General features: G+C 43.9%; 1 protein-coding gene across 1 annotated transcript; it reads right to left on the reverse strand.

Moving 5' to 3' along the window:
* Positions 1-710: 710 nt before the first annotated feature.
* On the reverse strand, positions 711-15,033 carry LOC133903829 (uncharacterized). Its single transcript, XM_062345291.1, has 7 exons — positions 14,545-15,033; positions 14,000-14,085; positions 13,699-13,917; positions 12,943-13,071; positions 6,105-6,452; positions 1,427-1,542; positions 711-943 (listed from the first exon to the last, which is right to left on the reverse strand). The coding sequence occupies exons 1-7, from the start codon at positions 15,016-15,018 to the stop codon at positions 810-812; spliced, it is 1,506 nt and encodes a 501-aa protein (XP_062201275.1). The 5' UTR covers positions 15,019-15,033; the 3' UTR covers positions 711-809.
* Between the last annotated feature and the right edge of the window lie 1,241 nt (positions 15,034-16,274).

A 16,274-nucleotide genomic window follows, 5' to 3' on the forward strand; every position in this document is an offset into this window, starting at 1 on the left:
GAAGTTCCCGATCTTAATAGCGCTAGAAAGAGAAAGCATTAGCGAAGATTTCTTCTTCGGGGAGTGCTGAACCACTCTCAGGAGGAAAGAGACCCTCTTGGCACTACGAGATTTCTTCCTAGCAACAATGGACCATTAGCTTGATTCCTCTGTTTCCCATAAGAAAGCTTCCCTGCACCAATTGACACCACAATCTCTCCAAAGGTGGAAATAAATATCAAAGTGTTTCGTTGTGATCTCTTAAAAGAGCAAATGAAAAGACCTATAGCTTTGGAAGAAATAGAAATGTCTCTCCAACTCAAAACACATGAAAACCATCTAGGGTGCTCCCCAGAGCAGCATGCAGGGCATGGCTAGAAGTGAACTCTAAAAGCCTGAACATGTAGGGAGGGGGAGCAGACACCCATCCCCGCGGTGAAAGAACCCCTATGAGGATTCACTCCTGAGTGCAAAGGCAACCAATGAGCACGGTAAGGAAGGGGGGGGGCTGCAATGCTAAAGTTAGATGTGGGGCTAAGGGCAGCGGAGACGAGGGAGCGTGCAGTAGCCATGACTAACGTCCTCATTTTTACTACCTTCATAAGCTTGTACAGCATAAAAAAACAACTTGAGATGTATCGTAACTCACCAGGTGGGAACAACTTGAGGTTTGATCGGCTAGGTACATCAGATGACTATGCTAGCTGTAGTGCACAGTGCCGAGATCAAAATAAGTACAGAACAAACCAAAACCTTCTATACACAGCAAACTGTAAGCTATACATACAATTGCAAATTTTATGTTACTTTGCTGCAATGATTACTTTATTCTAAACGTGTGCCCATCTGCTCCCCGCATCAGTTAGCATCGTCTTCTGAGTGTAAAGTAATAATTGGCATCCACCGTCAGTCACTGCCACTACACCTGATTTGGCATCAACAACAATACAGGAGACTGGTCCACCTGATTGCACAACTTGGACATTAGTGAAATAGTTACAATTGACTAGAAAGATAAGGGCTCCATTTAACAAACAGATCGGCTTGTCATCATGAAACAAATAAATTATTCATAAACAGATCGTAACAAGAACAAATCCAGCTTAACATTATGAGATTCACACTGAAGTAGCAGCTGCAAAGGAAAAAAGGTGCAAGGATTTGCTTAGTCACAATACACGATAGCTAAAACTGTTAATTCCATGCAAAATCTACTATTTAACAACACCATTAGAAGTTGTTTCATTATTTATGTGAAATCTGAAAAGGTTACTACCGAAATATATATAAGCAGTAAGCGTAGAAGAATTATTCAGGCAAGAATCAAGATAAATAATGGAAACAAAACTTCAACTAGTTTGTACAAACAATAGAGCTTCTTTTCACATTCCAACTTGCTATTTGGTAAACACTAGCAGACATCGAGGCATGGTCTTGTATCACTTACGGTTGCTACACTGTGTACCAGCAAGTTTTCTCCCAGAAGACAATTCCCACGTGTACAACAGACCTCCATATGTTCCAGCAAATCCATAGTTACCAGATGCATCTACAGCAGTAGCTCTGAAAAGAAAAATGTATATCAACTGAGAAACTGAAGACCATTCCTGATACGCTATTGAACATAAAGTTCTAGAAATAGTATTGCCATGGTGAAATGAACCCTGAAATGATTTAGTAGGGTAATGGTTCGACAACATTTTGCTCTTCTTGTATTTCAATCTTTTCTCTTTCTTGATGAGGAGCTTTAAGCTGACTGGTCAATAACTTCATCCACTAGTTTCCTTGTAATGGCTCGTATGGGCCCAAGGAGCACCACAACAGGAGATCAAGCTAGGAGATACATTTAGTAAGAGTTGGATTTAATTAAGAGATAAGTTTGGTATGTTAGGATTCGACATAATTTGTTTAGAGATAAGTTTGGTAGGAGATGAGTTAGAAGACGGATTAAATTATGACTGCTTGGAGATAAATTTGGTAGGAAATAAGTTAGCAGTTAGATTTGATTTAGGATTGTAATTTTTCCTCTATATATAGATAGACAGCCGCACGTAATTGTAATCAAGCACAGAACAATTAATCTAAGTCTCCCTCACATATTCTAAGTCTCTTCAATCTATAGTCTAATCCCTCCCCTAGTAGACGACACCACCTGGCTATCCTCCTAGTGGATGTTTGTCCCCCTAATGATCCTTGATCATAACATCTAGACAATATATAGTCTAATCCCTCCCCTAGTAGCCGACACTTCCTGGCTATCCTTCAAATGGATGTTTACCCCCTAATGATCTTAGGATCATAACATCTGGTATCAGAGGTAGTTGATCCCGACCTATGGCTTCAATTGCGCTCTCATCTTCATCACCATAGCTATTGGTTTCACCGTTGCAATCCCTATGGGTGACGCCACCAGAGCCACCAATTGTGCTACCTACCACAAGCAGCATGGGCAAGACACTCTGGACAACTTGGTGCTCTCATGTGACAGGATGCTAATGCTACAACCGTTCGTCAACATGGGGATTTCAAGGGCTGCAACTATGACCGCTACCTTGCAGCTCAAGGACGAACTACTCAAAAGGAGGTGTGTAATGTCATGGTAGCTAGCCAACCGCTTGTATGGGCCTAAGGAGCACCACAGTAGGAGATCAAGCTAGGAGATAAGTTTTGTATGTTAGGAATCAAAGTGATTTGTTTAGAGATAAATTGTTAAGAGATAAGTTAGGAATCAGATTAAATATCTACTGCTAGATAAGTTTAGTAAGAGATAAGTTAGGAGTTGGAATTGATTTAAGATTGTAAATTTCTCTCTGTATAAAGGGAGGACGCACATCATTGTAATCAAGCAAAGAGGAATTAATTTAAATCTCTCCCAATATTATAAGTCTTCCCAATCTATAATCTAATCCCTCCCCCAGTAGCTGATGCTACCCGACTATCCTCTCGGCAGATGTTTATTCTCCTAATGATCATAGGATCATAACATCTGGACAATCTATAGTCTAATCTCTCCCTAGTAGCCGACGTCGCCCGACTATCTTCCCGGCAGATATTTATCCCCTAATGATCTTAGGATCATAACATTTGGTATGAGACCATGGTTTTAGTACTGGGATGACGAATTTAAGGCGTTTCTTCTAGCGCGGGAAAAGAAGCTGTGAAAAGAGTTCCAGGATGGCTTCACCACCATCAACAACCTGGGCGACATCGGCACATCTCTCTCCGATGTCAAGAACTCCATTTATTCTCTGGCATCCACCGACATGCCACGTTCTCCATCACCACTAAAGACTTTCATATGACCTCTTCGTCCTTCTGCTGGGCGGCTACGACGTGATGCTCGGGACTCAGTGGCTACCTACACTAGGACCCAACTTATGGGATTTCAGCCGTTTAACCATGTCTTTCAGATACCAAGGCCGCCAAGCCACCTAGATACGAGAGGTCGGCCCAACTAATCCTCATCTGGCAACCTGCACTGGGCATGACCTCCAGAGGACCTCCTAACCAAGTTCGGGGATGTCTTCGCCGAGCCACACGGGCTGCCGCCACCCCGTTCTAGGGGCCACAATATACACCTTCTGTCGAGGACAAAACCAGTAGCAGTTCACCAGTACCGGTACCCTCACATAAGGACAAACTTGAGCGCAATGCCACACCCTTGAGGTGCAAGGCCTCATTCTTGACCCTGGTACTGCTAGTCAAGAAGGCGGACGGTTCACGGAGAATGTGCGTTTACTACTGCACCCTCAACGACCGCACGATGAAAGACAAGTTCCCCATCACAGTTGTCAATGAACTCCTCCATGAGCTTCGCTACGCCATTTTCTTCACCAAGTTGTGTCTCCGTTCAGGCTACCACCATGTGCGCATGCACCTCGAAGATGTGGCAAAGACGGCGTTCCGAACGAGGGTTGTACAAATTCCTGGTGATGACGTTTAATCTCACAAACGCACTGGCCACCTTTCAAGCATCGATGAATGATGTCATGCGCCCTTGTCTTCGCCGCTTCGTCCTCGTCTTCTTCGACGACATCCTCATCTACAGCCCATCATGGTCGGCTCACTTCCAACGTCTCAGCGCCATCCTGTCCCTCCAGAGCCAGCACAAGCTCTTCGTCAAGTAGTCAAAGTGCTCCTTCGGCGAGGAGTCGGTGGCCTATCTGGGCCATGTGGTCTCGGCAGCTCACGTGGCGATGGACTCCGGTAAGATCCCAGGTTGTGGTCGACTGGCTGTCTCCGCGCTCGCCACGCACTTTGCAGGGTTTTGTGGGCCTCGCCGGCTACTACAGGCGTTTCATCAAAGACTTCAGGGGACTGGCAACTCTGCTAACACAACTACTCAAGGAGGGGTTCCCCTGGAACAATCAGGCAGACACGGCGTTTCAAACAGCATGCCCTCACGACCGGTCCGATGCTCGCCTTGCAAGACTTTGCATGCCCGTTCATTGTGGAGTGCTACACCAAAACGACGGTCCAATTGCCTTCTTCAGCCACCTAGCGGTCCACAACACAAGCACCTAGTGGCATACGAACGAGAACTAATCGGCCTCGTTCAAGTCGTTCACCACTAGCGGCCTTAATTATGGGGGCGGGCGTTCGTCGTCAAAACATACCACTACAACCTCAAGTTCCTCTTGGACCAACATCTCGCCACAATCCACCAACAACAGTGGGTTAAGCAAACTTTTGTGCTTTGATTTCAGCGTGGAGTACAAATCGGGCCGTCTCAACATGGTAGCCAACGCACTATCTTAGAATTCCAGCTCAAGGATGAGCTGCTCGTCGAGGGAGGGGAGATGTTATGTGGGGCCGATCCTATAGCCGCCGCAAAAGGCATTAGGGCCAGCAGCAGCAGATCAAGACTTGCCATTTAATTAGGAGATAAAGTTGGTAGGAATAAAATTTGATTCGGTTAGGAGATAAATTTGATTTGGTTTCCAATTCTATAGGAGATAAGTTTGGTAAGTTAGGATTTGGAGTCGATTTAGGATTGTAATCACCTCCCTATATAAGGAGAGGTAATATTCTGAATAAAGGGAAGGAAAGAGTTATCCTCCTATCTCCTCTGTTCCTATCTCCCTCTCCCTGTTGCCAATCTCTCTCTGCCTCTCTTGGCCGACTACTTCATCACAGCGTCGGGGAGGCCAGGTTATCGACCTCACCCTCCCGCCGACCACCACTACAACATAAGAAGCCAACCACGAAATACAGACCACAACATTCCTTGTATAATCTCTAGATGTAACTCCCTTATAGGAATTGTAAGTTATATTCAGTGTTCGCTTAGACATTCATCTAGCGCGTCTAGACAACAACTAGACACTAGTCGAGGGTGGCGTCCAGTTTAGTCGAGAGCTTGGCGTCGAGTCTAGACGCGTCTAGACAACAATTAGATGCTAGTCACGGGGTGACCGTCTGTCTAAATCTAGCGTCTAGATGAACATTGGTTATATTACTACATTGACGATAGCCCAACATGCCAAGTTCCATTGTCAATCTCCTTGAGGATGGAACCATGATCAATCAAGGATAGCCAGTAGGGACAATGAGGTCACAAGCAAGTACACACTGAATGTGACGAATCAGGCTGTCCGTCATGGTTTAGTGCCTGGTCAGCTGGTCAGGCCATGTTCTGCTCGAACAAGGCAACCTCCTAATGTAAGTTGTTGAACAGATGTAGTTGGTAGGCTGAGAAGACAAACAGAAACTGAAACCCCACCTTCTGAAATCTCGTTGTGTGTGGCTGGATTGTGTTTTTTGATAATTTTCGACCCTGAATCTATAGTTTTGTGAAATGCATATCTAAATCTACTTTGTTGATAGTTATGGCAATATATGTGTGCTTTTGCGAAATTTATTCCAGAAAATACTACGGATCATCTGCTACTTGCTCTGTAGCACAATCATGTGAAACGTAAGAGAGCTTAGCTAATTTTTTTAAGCTTGAGAATACAAGCATAGTAATCAACATATATCACAAAAAGTAAAACTGATGATCATGAAACACAAGTTGATACTTATTCAAACCCATGAGCAAGAATGGGGGCAACAATCAACATATGGTATTACCCCAAGAAAATCAACATATGGTAGTATAACAGTAGATGGAGAAGTGAGAATACCTTGCATCCAAAATATTTCCCATAAATATTCTCTTCTTCGCTAGCAGAGCTAGCCTCCATCGTGCATTATGTTCCTTTGCTCGAAGATCATGTTGATACCCAGCTACTGAAGCAGAAGAAACCAGAATCCAAACTGCTATATCATCTCTTGGTGGCATCAGAAAAGACTCCCTGTCATTTTCTCTGGACATGTCACTGACGGTGATCTCTCGCAGTCTTTTCTCTAGGTCATCGATTGGAGCATGAATGATATCCTCCTGCAAACGACAGAAGCCTACTGGCAAAATCTGGAAGACAACGTTCCCTGGAGCTACAAAAGTTGCCACTAGTGTTTGCTTGAAGATGTCCCTAAGAAAATAATTTAATTTCGTCAAATTATGTCTGGTAAGAGAGTATATGAAAGTAGCATTATCATATAAAAGAACCATGTTTAACAGCAAACCAAAACTCAGATACTATAGACCATTCATAATCTACAAATTGTTGGCATGCACACAGTTACATTGTCATGCTATGAAGTTGTGAACATCATTGAGTCATTCACCTCATAGTGAAGTAAAGCACCATTGTAGCATTTTTTACATATTATATTTTGAGCTGTTAACACAAAGACTAAGAGCAGACAAGCAAACCCTTCATCACACAATACAAATTGGTGGTGCATTATCATCATGGATGTGCTGAATGCTCTAATCGTTAAGGCCAACGAGGACAACCTCTTGCTGCCTCTAGCTTCAAGGCCTCTTGGTCATCACGTATCACTTTATGCAGATGATGTGCTTTTTCTTAGGCTGCGGGCAGGTGAGTTTGGCCTGATCATGAGCATCTTGGAGCATTTTGGTGAGGCTTCGGGGCTGATGACCAATGTTCAGAAGTGCTCCGTTCTACCTATACAATGCCAGGAGCAAGATATTGAGAAAGTACAAGCTGTAGTGCCTTGTGAAATCTCATTGTTCCCATGCAAATATTTGGGACTTCCCCTTTCTATCAAGAAACTTACAAAGGCCAACATTTTCCCTCTGTTGGACAAGATAGCATGGTTATCATAGCGTCGCCATAACGACGATATGGCGGTGTGGTGGTATTTTGGGCCTCGCCACAACGACGCCACGTCGCCGGCATCTATGGCGTCTGCCATATCGGCATGGCGTCGCTATGGTAATTTGACATCCAGTGGCATGTGGCGGACACCTTAAATTCCAACGGAGGGGATTTGAAGGGTTCGAGAGTTCCAGAGTCCAGACCTCTGCTCCGTCGACCCACTGGACATCTGCACTTCGCTGCGGCGCCGCCTCCACCTCCGCCGCCTCCACCTCCGCTGGATTTCCGCCGGCGCCTCCACCTCCGCCGACACCGCTTCCGCCGCCTCCACCCTCTGCTCCGGCCGCCTAGAAGCCCTCCGCGCCCCTCTCCCCGGAAGCCCTCCGCGCCCCTTTGCCTGGACTTCCTCCGCTGTACTTCCCCTGGTATGTCGCTCGTCGCCTGGACTTCCTCCGCTGCACTTCGCCTGGTATGTCGCCTATCGCCCCTCTGCTCTCCTCTCTGATGTACTGCAGTGCGCTGAATGCAGTAGCCCGTCGCCCCTCTGGTCCGCTCGTAGTTTTCCCTTTGCACTGCTCCGCACTTCTATCAGCTCAGGCACTCATGCTCTTGTGAAGTGCAAAGGGAAAACTAAGATTCTGTACAAGACAGTCAAGACTACAAGTGCACCCTTTCAAATAACAATGCAATTAGGAAAAAAACAATCAAGATTCAAGAGTTAAATACCTTCACAGAGATATAGATCAGTCACAAACAAAACTTTGAAAATCAAACAATGTATATTGCAGGGATGCGTTCATGACACCAGGAAGTGACGCCTAAACGTACAAGCGAATATAATGGTATTCACATGATTCTCTGGAGCATTTCGATCTTATAGCGTAATGAGTCTTCAGAGTATGCTATTTGTTATTCAAATCTAGCATCGCACAGTATTTATATTATGATATTTTGTAACTGCCGACTGATGTAAAGGAAATATTATGAACTTGCTAGCAATATGGAAAGGAAACAGGAACACTTCAAAGTTAAAGTGCTAAGTGCCGACTGCTCCAGCCTCTAGCTGTTGCATTGCATATTGGCATATTGCTCTAGTTGCTGAAGTGCTGAGTGCCAATGCCAACTGATTCTAAGTTGTTGCCACTTTTTTTTCAGAACATGGCTACATGGCTACTCGAGGGACTAGAAGTGCGGAAGCCTCGGACGCTGCATCAAATTATGATCCAAAGCGGAAGCCGGGAAGGTCAAATGATCCTGGATGGAAATATGCATTTTGGCCGACTATTGGTAATAGAGATCTCTTACAGTGTTGCTTGTGTGATAGAACTATAACTGGAGGAATTACAAGGCTCAAGGAGCATCTTGTGGGTGGTTATGAAGATATTCTAAAGTGTGGCAAAACCACACCCGCTATCGCTCAAGAGATGCAAGCTGCTTTGAAGGGCAAGAAGAGACCACTTCTGCTTGATGATGAAGGAGGGCTTCAAGGAGAAGATGATGTGATTGATGTGACAGAGGAGTCCCAAGATGTTTCTAAAAGCATTGTGCATCCTAGTTTAGAGACAGCTGCCAAAAGGAAACAATCTACCTTTTTGAAGTTCAGTGCACCAAAAGAGCCCAACACAAAGTCAGTCAATTCAATGCTTAGGAGAACTCCAAAAGAGGTTGTGGAAGAAAGACATTCGAAGGGTCCTTCTCAAATTAGTATCCAAGCTAGCATGAGGACAAAAGAAGAAAGAGATGTTGTCAACTTGGGAGTGGACCAGGTTCTTTTATGAGTGTGGCATACCATTTAATGCCGCAAATTCTAGGCAGTTTGAGATTGCTATAGAGGCCACTGCACAATATGGTTCTGGGTACAAGCCTCCTACCTACCATGAGCTTAGGGAGCCATTGCTAGAGAAGGTTGTTAAGGAGCCATGATTTGAGGAAGAGGCATGAGGATGCATGGAAGCAATATGGCTACACATTAATATCAGATGGATGGACGGATAAGAGAGGGCACCATTTGATCAACTTCCTACTTTCTTCTTAGAGTTGATTGATGCATCAAGTGAAGTTCATGATCAAGTAATGCTAGCTGATTTGTTAGAGAAGAGAATAAGCGACATTAGCATTGATAAAGTTGTGCAAGTTGTCACTGACAATGGGGCTAACTATAAGACAGCAGGCAAGCTTCTCATAGAGAGGTTTCCTACGCTTTATTGGACACCTTGTGCTGCACATTGCTTGGATTATGTTGGAAGATATTGGAAAGTTGAAGGCATTCAAGAAGCCTATCTCAAGTGCCCAGCATGTCACTACTTTCATCTATAGGCATGGAAGACTTCTTAGTGCAATGAGGGAGAAGACAGGTGGTAGGGATCTTGTGAGACCAGCAGCAACTCGGTTTGCTACCACATTTCTCACCTTGCAAAGTTTGCACAAGCACAGAGATGCACTGAGATATCTGTTTACCTCTGATGATTGGACGAGTTGCAAACTAGCAAAGACAGAGTCTGGGAAAAAAGTGTATGATATTGTGCTTTCTAGAGAGTTTTGGAACTCCGTTGAGTATTACCTTAGAGCTTCTCTACCAGTTATCATTGTGTTAAGGGTGGTTGATGGTGATGAGAGGTCTACCATGCCAGAGGTTGCTTCTCTCATGAATCATGCAAAAAAGAGGATACAGGCTGCCTTCTATACTGAAAACAAGAGAAGTTTGTTCAATAATATCTTACAAATTATTGAGAGTCGTTGGGATAGGCAAATGGACACCCCACTCTATGGTGCTGCCCTCTTATTGAACCCAGGAAAATTCTATACCATCCAAAAAGAGAATGATGAATATGTTGGGCACCTAAAGGGTTGTTTTAATGATGTGCTTGCATGAATGGTGGAAGATGAGACCCTTTGAAACAAAATTGAAGAACAATCCATGCTCTACGAAGATTAACGTGGAGGCATCTTTAAGAATTGCATGGCCCTCCAAACTATGAAGTCAAAAAACCCTCGTAAGTGATTTGAAATTTTAATTACAGTATGTTATTTAAGGCTTAACCCGTAATATATGCATGTTTATTGTCAATTTAGTTGATTGGTGGCGTGCGTATGGTGACCGATCCATTGACTTACAAAGATTTGCTAAGCGTATTGTTAGTCTTTGTGCTTCATCATCTGGTTGTGAGCGTAATTGGAACACTTTTGAATTTATAAGTGAACTAGTGAAGTACTCAAGTTCCACATTTCAATTAGCAAAATTAATAATATATTTTTGTTAACTTTGCTTGCTTTTATGGTTGCTTGTAGATTCATACAAAGAGGAGAAACCAGCTAGAGCATAAAAGATTTAATGATTTGGTTTATGTTGCCTACAATCGAAAAATGATTAGTAGATTCCAAAAACGCCGTGAGGAAGCGGGTAAAAGCTATGATCCTTTGGTTATGGAAGACTTTGATTGGGAAAATGAATGGGTTGACCCAATGGCCCAACCTCAATGTTCTAGTGCTTTGGACATCACATGGGACTAAGTTGATGAAGCAATTGGTGCATCACATGAGCTTCGAGATCGTAACCTTCCTAGGACCTACGCTCGTCGTGCAAGACATATATCAAGAGTGGTTGAAGAAGCAAGAGTGGTTGAAGATGATGAGGAGGGAGAGGAAGAAGACATCATTGTGGATGATATTGATGTTGATGATTTTGGTGACAAACCAATAGATGCTACTGAAGATGATGCGGAGAATGTGGATGCTTCTAACGATTTCGATGAGTTTGTATTGGATGACTTTTGAGAGATGAGAGATTTGAAACTTTGAATGATGATTATTGAGAGAGTGCTATGTCTTTTGTGCTACATTTACATTGCTATTTATCTTTTGTGCTATATTTACATTTCCTAATATCCTAGACTATAACTGTTGGGCTACATTTACATTGCCATTTGCTAATATCCTATACTATAATGTTTGTATTCGCCACGTGTGTATGACGTCGCCATGCCACGCGCCATGTCGCTGTAAAGTTGTGAAGGTGGTGGGTCGCCGCATCTCACCACGACGCCGTAACAACCATGCAAGATAGCGGATAGCATGCCCGGTTGGAAGGCGGGCTTGATGACGAAGGCAAGCCGTGCAATTCTTATTGAGGCAATCCTCACAGTGATCCCTATCTATCATCTCATTGCGTTGGACATTCCCAAATAGGCCATCGACAAGATGAGGCGTAATTTTCTATGAAAAGGTCGCAAAGAAGCCAATGGAGGGGGATTGTGTGGTTGCTTGGCAAAAGGTGTGTTGACCGCTAGAGTTGGGCAGGCCGGGCATACACGATCTACAGGCTTTGGGATGTGCTTTGTGGATGCGTTGGTTGTAGTTTCGGAAGATGGAACCGAACCGTCCGTGTGCAGGACTTGATCTACAAGTGGTTGCACAGCAAGTCGATAAAGGACTTGGCGTCGGTGCTTGTCGAATTCGTGCCTCGGTGGGCACAAAACCATCGTTCAATCGGTGATGCTCTTTTGGACCATCGCTAGGTGCGCGACATCAAGGGTGGTCTATCACCAGCGGCCCTGGTACAGTACCTACATCTTTGGGATACTCTCCAACACATTGAGCTCACGTCGGGTGAACAAGACCTACATGTCTAGCAACACTCGGCATCGGATCAGTTCTCTACAAAGTCGGCCTACCTCTCATTCTTCATCGGCAGTACTCACTTCGAGCCATGGAAGAGATTATGGAAAGCTTGGGTGTCGAGACGATACAAATTTTTCATCTGGTTGGTCGTGCTCAACCGATGTTGGACGGCTGATCGTCTAGCTCAGCGAGGAATGCTGCATCCGTCCAGATGTCCACTTTGTGATCAAGAAGAAACTATACAACATATTATATGCTCTTGTGTTTTCACGCAGGACATATGGTTCAGGCTCCTCAGTCAGGTCGGTCTCCAACAGCTTGCACCCTTCGCTTCAGATGATGCATTCGCAGATTGGTGGCAACGAGCACAACGATGGGCAGGAAAAGAAAGACGCAAAGGGCTAAACTCTCTGATCATCCTTGGCGCATGGTGGTTGTGGAAGCACCGTAACAATTGTGTGTTCAATGGTGCCTCGCCTTGAGTGGAGACAATCCTGCAAGAGATCTACACAGTTGTGGATCATGGAGGGAGCAAAGAGGCTGGAGGCCTTATGGCAGGATTAGGAGAGCTGCAAGGGGTCTCGGAAGTGGTCATTCCTTTTTGTTTTTGTGGCGTGCCTATTGTTTGAGTAGCTATCCCTCTCCTACCCGTTTCTTCCTTGCTCCAAGGGGCTCCCCTTGAGGCAATGTAATTGGATCGGTTTTCTACTATCTTAATACAAATGATGCGCAACTCTCCTACGTATTTGAGGAAAAAAAATTGGTGGTGCATTGGTTTCTTCCATAAACCTGAATACTAAATATAGACTTCATTTTGAGACGAGCGTTTGTTGAGAGCCCAAGAGTACTTTACAGCATAGTTTTGACCACATTCTTCGTGTTCCTCATCTTTCACTGATATATCATAGTTTGGATATGGGTGGACCGAGGGTAGCGCACTCGCACTTGATCAGCTGACCATTGCCACCAAGGCTCTGCGACTGATTGAGAGGAAGCAAATAGAGATCTATACAATGCTCATTCGTTAATTTCATAAAAGATACATCCCATCTTTTTATACGTAAAACATGGGTAACTTGAAGAAACTTACCCAAAGTAAACGCAACACTACAGTACTGTTCTGCAGTCCTTCGGCACTGCACCTTACCCAAAGTGACAAAACCAAGAGAGTAGAACTTACCACAAACAAAAGCTGCCTGCTCCATCATGACCAATAATGAGAGATCTGCTTTTTGACATTTTTCTAAGCTCCAGTATTGAAGGACCCGCGTTACCCAAGCTAGGAATAACATACTCCTCAGATATCCCACTGTAAACAGATGGAAAATGAGAATAAATGGCATCCATCAAAGAGTTGGCACAGACATCTAATCAAGTCTGAAAGGAATTCCTCAAATAAATGCAATTCTGGAGCATAATGGGGATGCCTAGCAAAAGGCAAGCACAACTATGGACATAATCCATGATTCATGCATCACGGCAATATTGAGAAAATAGCATAAGTTCAGAAAATACGTGAAGATTATGAAAGAATGTACCCTAAAAAACATGTGTTCAGTAGCAAGACTAGAGCATCCACAAGACAAACGAATAGGCCTTCGGAGCAGAAAAGTCCGCACAGACTTAGTTCAATTAGCATTCTAGTTTTAATATTGCCCATCATATTGGAAGTATCACCCTTCATAAATTTGGAGTAGAAACAGTTTCAAAAGGAAAATCACGAGAGTTCCACTGTTATCAGACAAACTATCCCTTTGAATAGACTGAGACATAGGGGGTCTAAATGGATATTTACATTTCCAACAAAGCATGACCACTAGTTTCAACATTTTAACATGAAATGTAGACTATTAATGGAAAAGTATCGTACCATGCAGGTAGTAAAATTTGAGATGGAAAGAGAGCATATAATGCTTATACTACAGAAAATATGTACCTCCACCCAGTGACCATCTTCCAGATATGCAAGTTTCTGCTGTCTTCAGCAGCTACAATGTAATTTGGCTCACAGATCAAAATACACGACACTGTCCCATAAGGCATCAATTTGGTCATGAGTGAAACATATCCAAAGTTAATAGATACAATTTTCAAAGAATTATCCTCGCATTGGTCCAATTTGCACATGGAGCATGAACAATCAATGTTTTGCATCCTGTCAATAAGCATATATGTTTAGCACCAACATAAGGGATGCATCCAACACTTTCCTGCATGCCAGTGATTAAGATTACAACCTGCAAAAAGGTATTCTGATGCTGCTCTGGAGGACCAGAAACTGGCCATCAGGTGTAAACTGCAAACCAGATCTTCCAAACAGAAACTGAAAAGAACAATAAGCATCAAATAAATTATTAATACAATGTTCCATCACCCAAAAAAGCTGTTCACAAAAAGTTCTTACATTTCCTGTTAAATACTGCTGCAAGGAGGGCACTAGAAGGGGAGTGTAACCAACAAAACTAGGGGGTGAGTCTTGCTGATCATTAGGAGTGACAATATAAACATAAAGGAATCTTTGGCAGCTCTCCAAAAAGCCACAGAGTACATAAACATATAAGCTGCTGAGATTTTTGGTGTTTAGAATGATAGACAAGACAGGCATCGGGTGCAGGTAGCATCCTACAAGCTCTAGGTGATGATCTGACCCTCCTGTCGGTGTTTTTGTGTATTCAGATACTAGACCATTTGTATGATTAGTGCTAGAAAGGGCACGATCAGGTTGGGGGTGCAAAACATTGTGTTCACCCTTAGGAGGTATGTGTTCACAAACATTGCTTACCCAACCAAAAGACACCATTGCGTTCTCACCAAAAGACACCATTGCGTTCTCATTACAATTTCTACATCCAGCTTCACATTGTTCCAATTTGCCAAGCAGGTTTCCATTACCAGATTTGGTTCCATCACCAACAGGCCATGCTGTAGTGGTGTTTACTCTTTTTGACTCTTCAATTGAATTGCCTTTGTCTGATGACTCAAAAGCAACATATTTGTCAACAAAGTCAGCAGCATCAGAATTGCAACTAATCATACTCTTTGGAAGAGGATCATCAAATTTTCTACATTTATAGTTTAAACCATGGAACCTATTTTCTTTCTGATCAACGGATGGCACTTCAGTATGACGCTGTTCATCCCGCATGACCAACAAAGATGATTTTGCTGATGGGATAAGTCCTTGTGCAGCACATGGTCTTTGTGGGGCTGCTGCATGGTCTTTGTGGGGCTGCCACATGGTGGTCTTGCTGCCCATATGCTTTACGACAGCATCTAGGACACTAGGACAGCATCTAGGACAGCATCTTAGACTAGAGGACAGCATCTAGGACAGCATCTTAGACTAGCATCTTAGACTAGCATCTTAGACTAGAGGACAGCATCTTGGCCCCTGTTGAATCTCCATGGCATAGGATATCCCGAAGAAATGGCGGATGGCGTGGTAACCCACCGGGTAAGGATACCGGTATTTGCCCTTGGATGGATTAGTACAGACGGATCATGAATTAGTCGAGCACGGGTGTAAAAGTTCAAAAATCAATTGAAACATCTGACTACAGCATGTACCACATAACATGTCCTGAAACTCTTGAAGGAAAAACCTAAAGCATGAACCAACCGCAGCTGGAATCGCTGCCAAGCTGCGATTTAGTCTCAGAATTGCATAGGCGCGCCCTACAAAGGCTTAGCTCCTGCGCAAATCCCCAAACTAAATTGCCGCATTTCTACCCTAACATCCCAAATCTAACGCCCAAAAGTAAATAGAGGCGCCTACGGTAGTAATCCCAAACAATGGCCCGCGCGAGGGAATCCCCAGCAATGGCGAGGGCGAAGGGGATTTGGAGAAGAAGGCGAAACCCTAGCTGGCGGTCGTACCTTGGAGCAGCTCCAGTACTTGCGCTCCCAGTCGCCGCCGCGGCAGTAGAGCGCCCCCGCCGACACGACCTCGATTACGCGGTCACCATCGACCTCCTCCGCCGCCGTCATCGTGCTCGCCGCCGCTCTCTCTCTCTCTCTCTCTCTCTCTCTCTGCGCGGGGCGCGCGGCTTCGGGGGCTCAGCGCGCCAAAAAACAGGATCTTATTTTCCCCTCCGAGGGAACCAATGCAAAACCAAAGGCCCATGTAACAGCCCAAATTTCAATTTAGTGGCTGAATAAAAATATTTGGTGGAATTTTAAAACTTTATAATACATTTTCAAATTTCCCTATGACCTTAACATTTTCAAACTTGGTAATATTTTATTTAAGTTCAAAATGACCTATGGGATTTATTCAATGTTTTCTCAATTTTTTGATTTGCAATAGAATAATTTTTTAGTCAATTCTAATTTCTCTAACTTTGATTAGGGCCTAATCTCCTATCCCTCCTTCCATGTCTCTCCATCAACATTTCCATGGTCAAGTCCAATCTATTATCCTAGCCTAAACCTGAAGGCGCCTTCTGCCTGTTGGTCATCCTTTCTACCTCCTCCGTCGTCTACTAAAATCAACCTATCGCCCGTACTAAAGAT

Source organism: Phragmites australis, chromosome 21 (genome assembly GCF_958298935.1).
Source record: "Phragmites australis chromosome 21, lpPhrAust1.1, whole genome shotgun sequence".
Lineage (NCBI taxonomy): Eukaryota > Viridiplantae > Streptophyta > Magnoliopsida > Poales > Poaceae > Phragmites > Phragmites australis.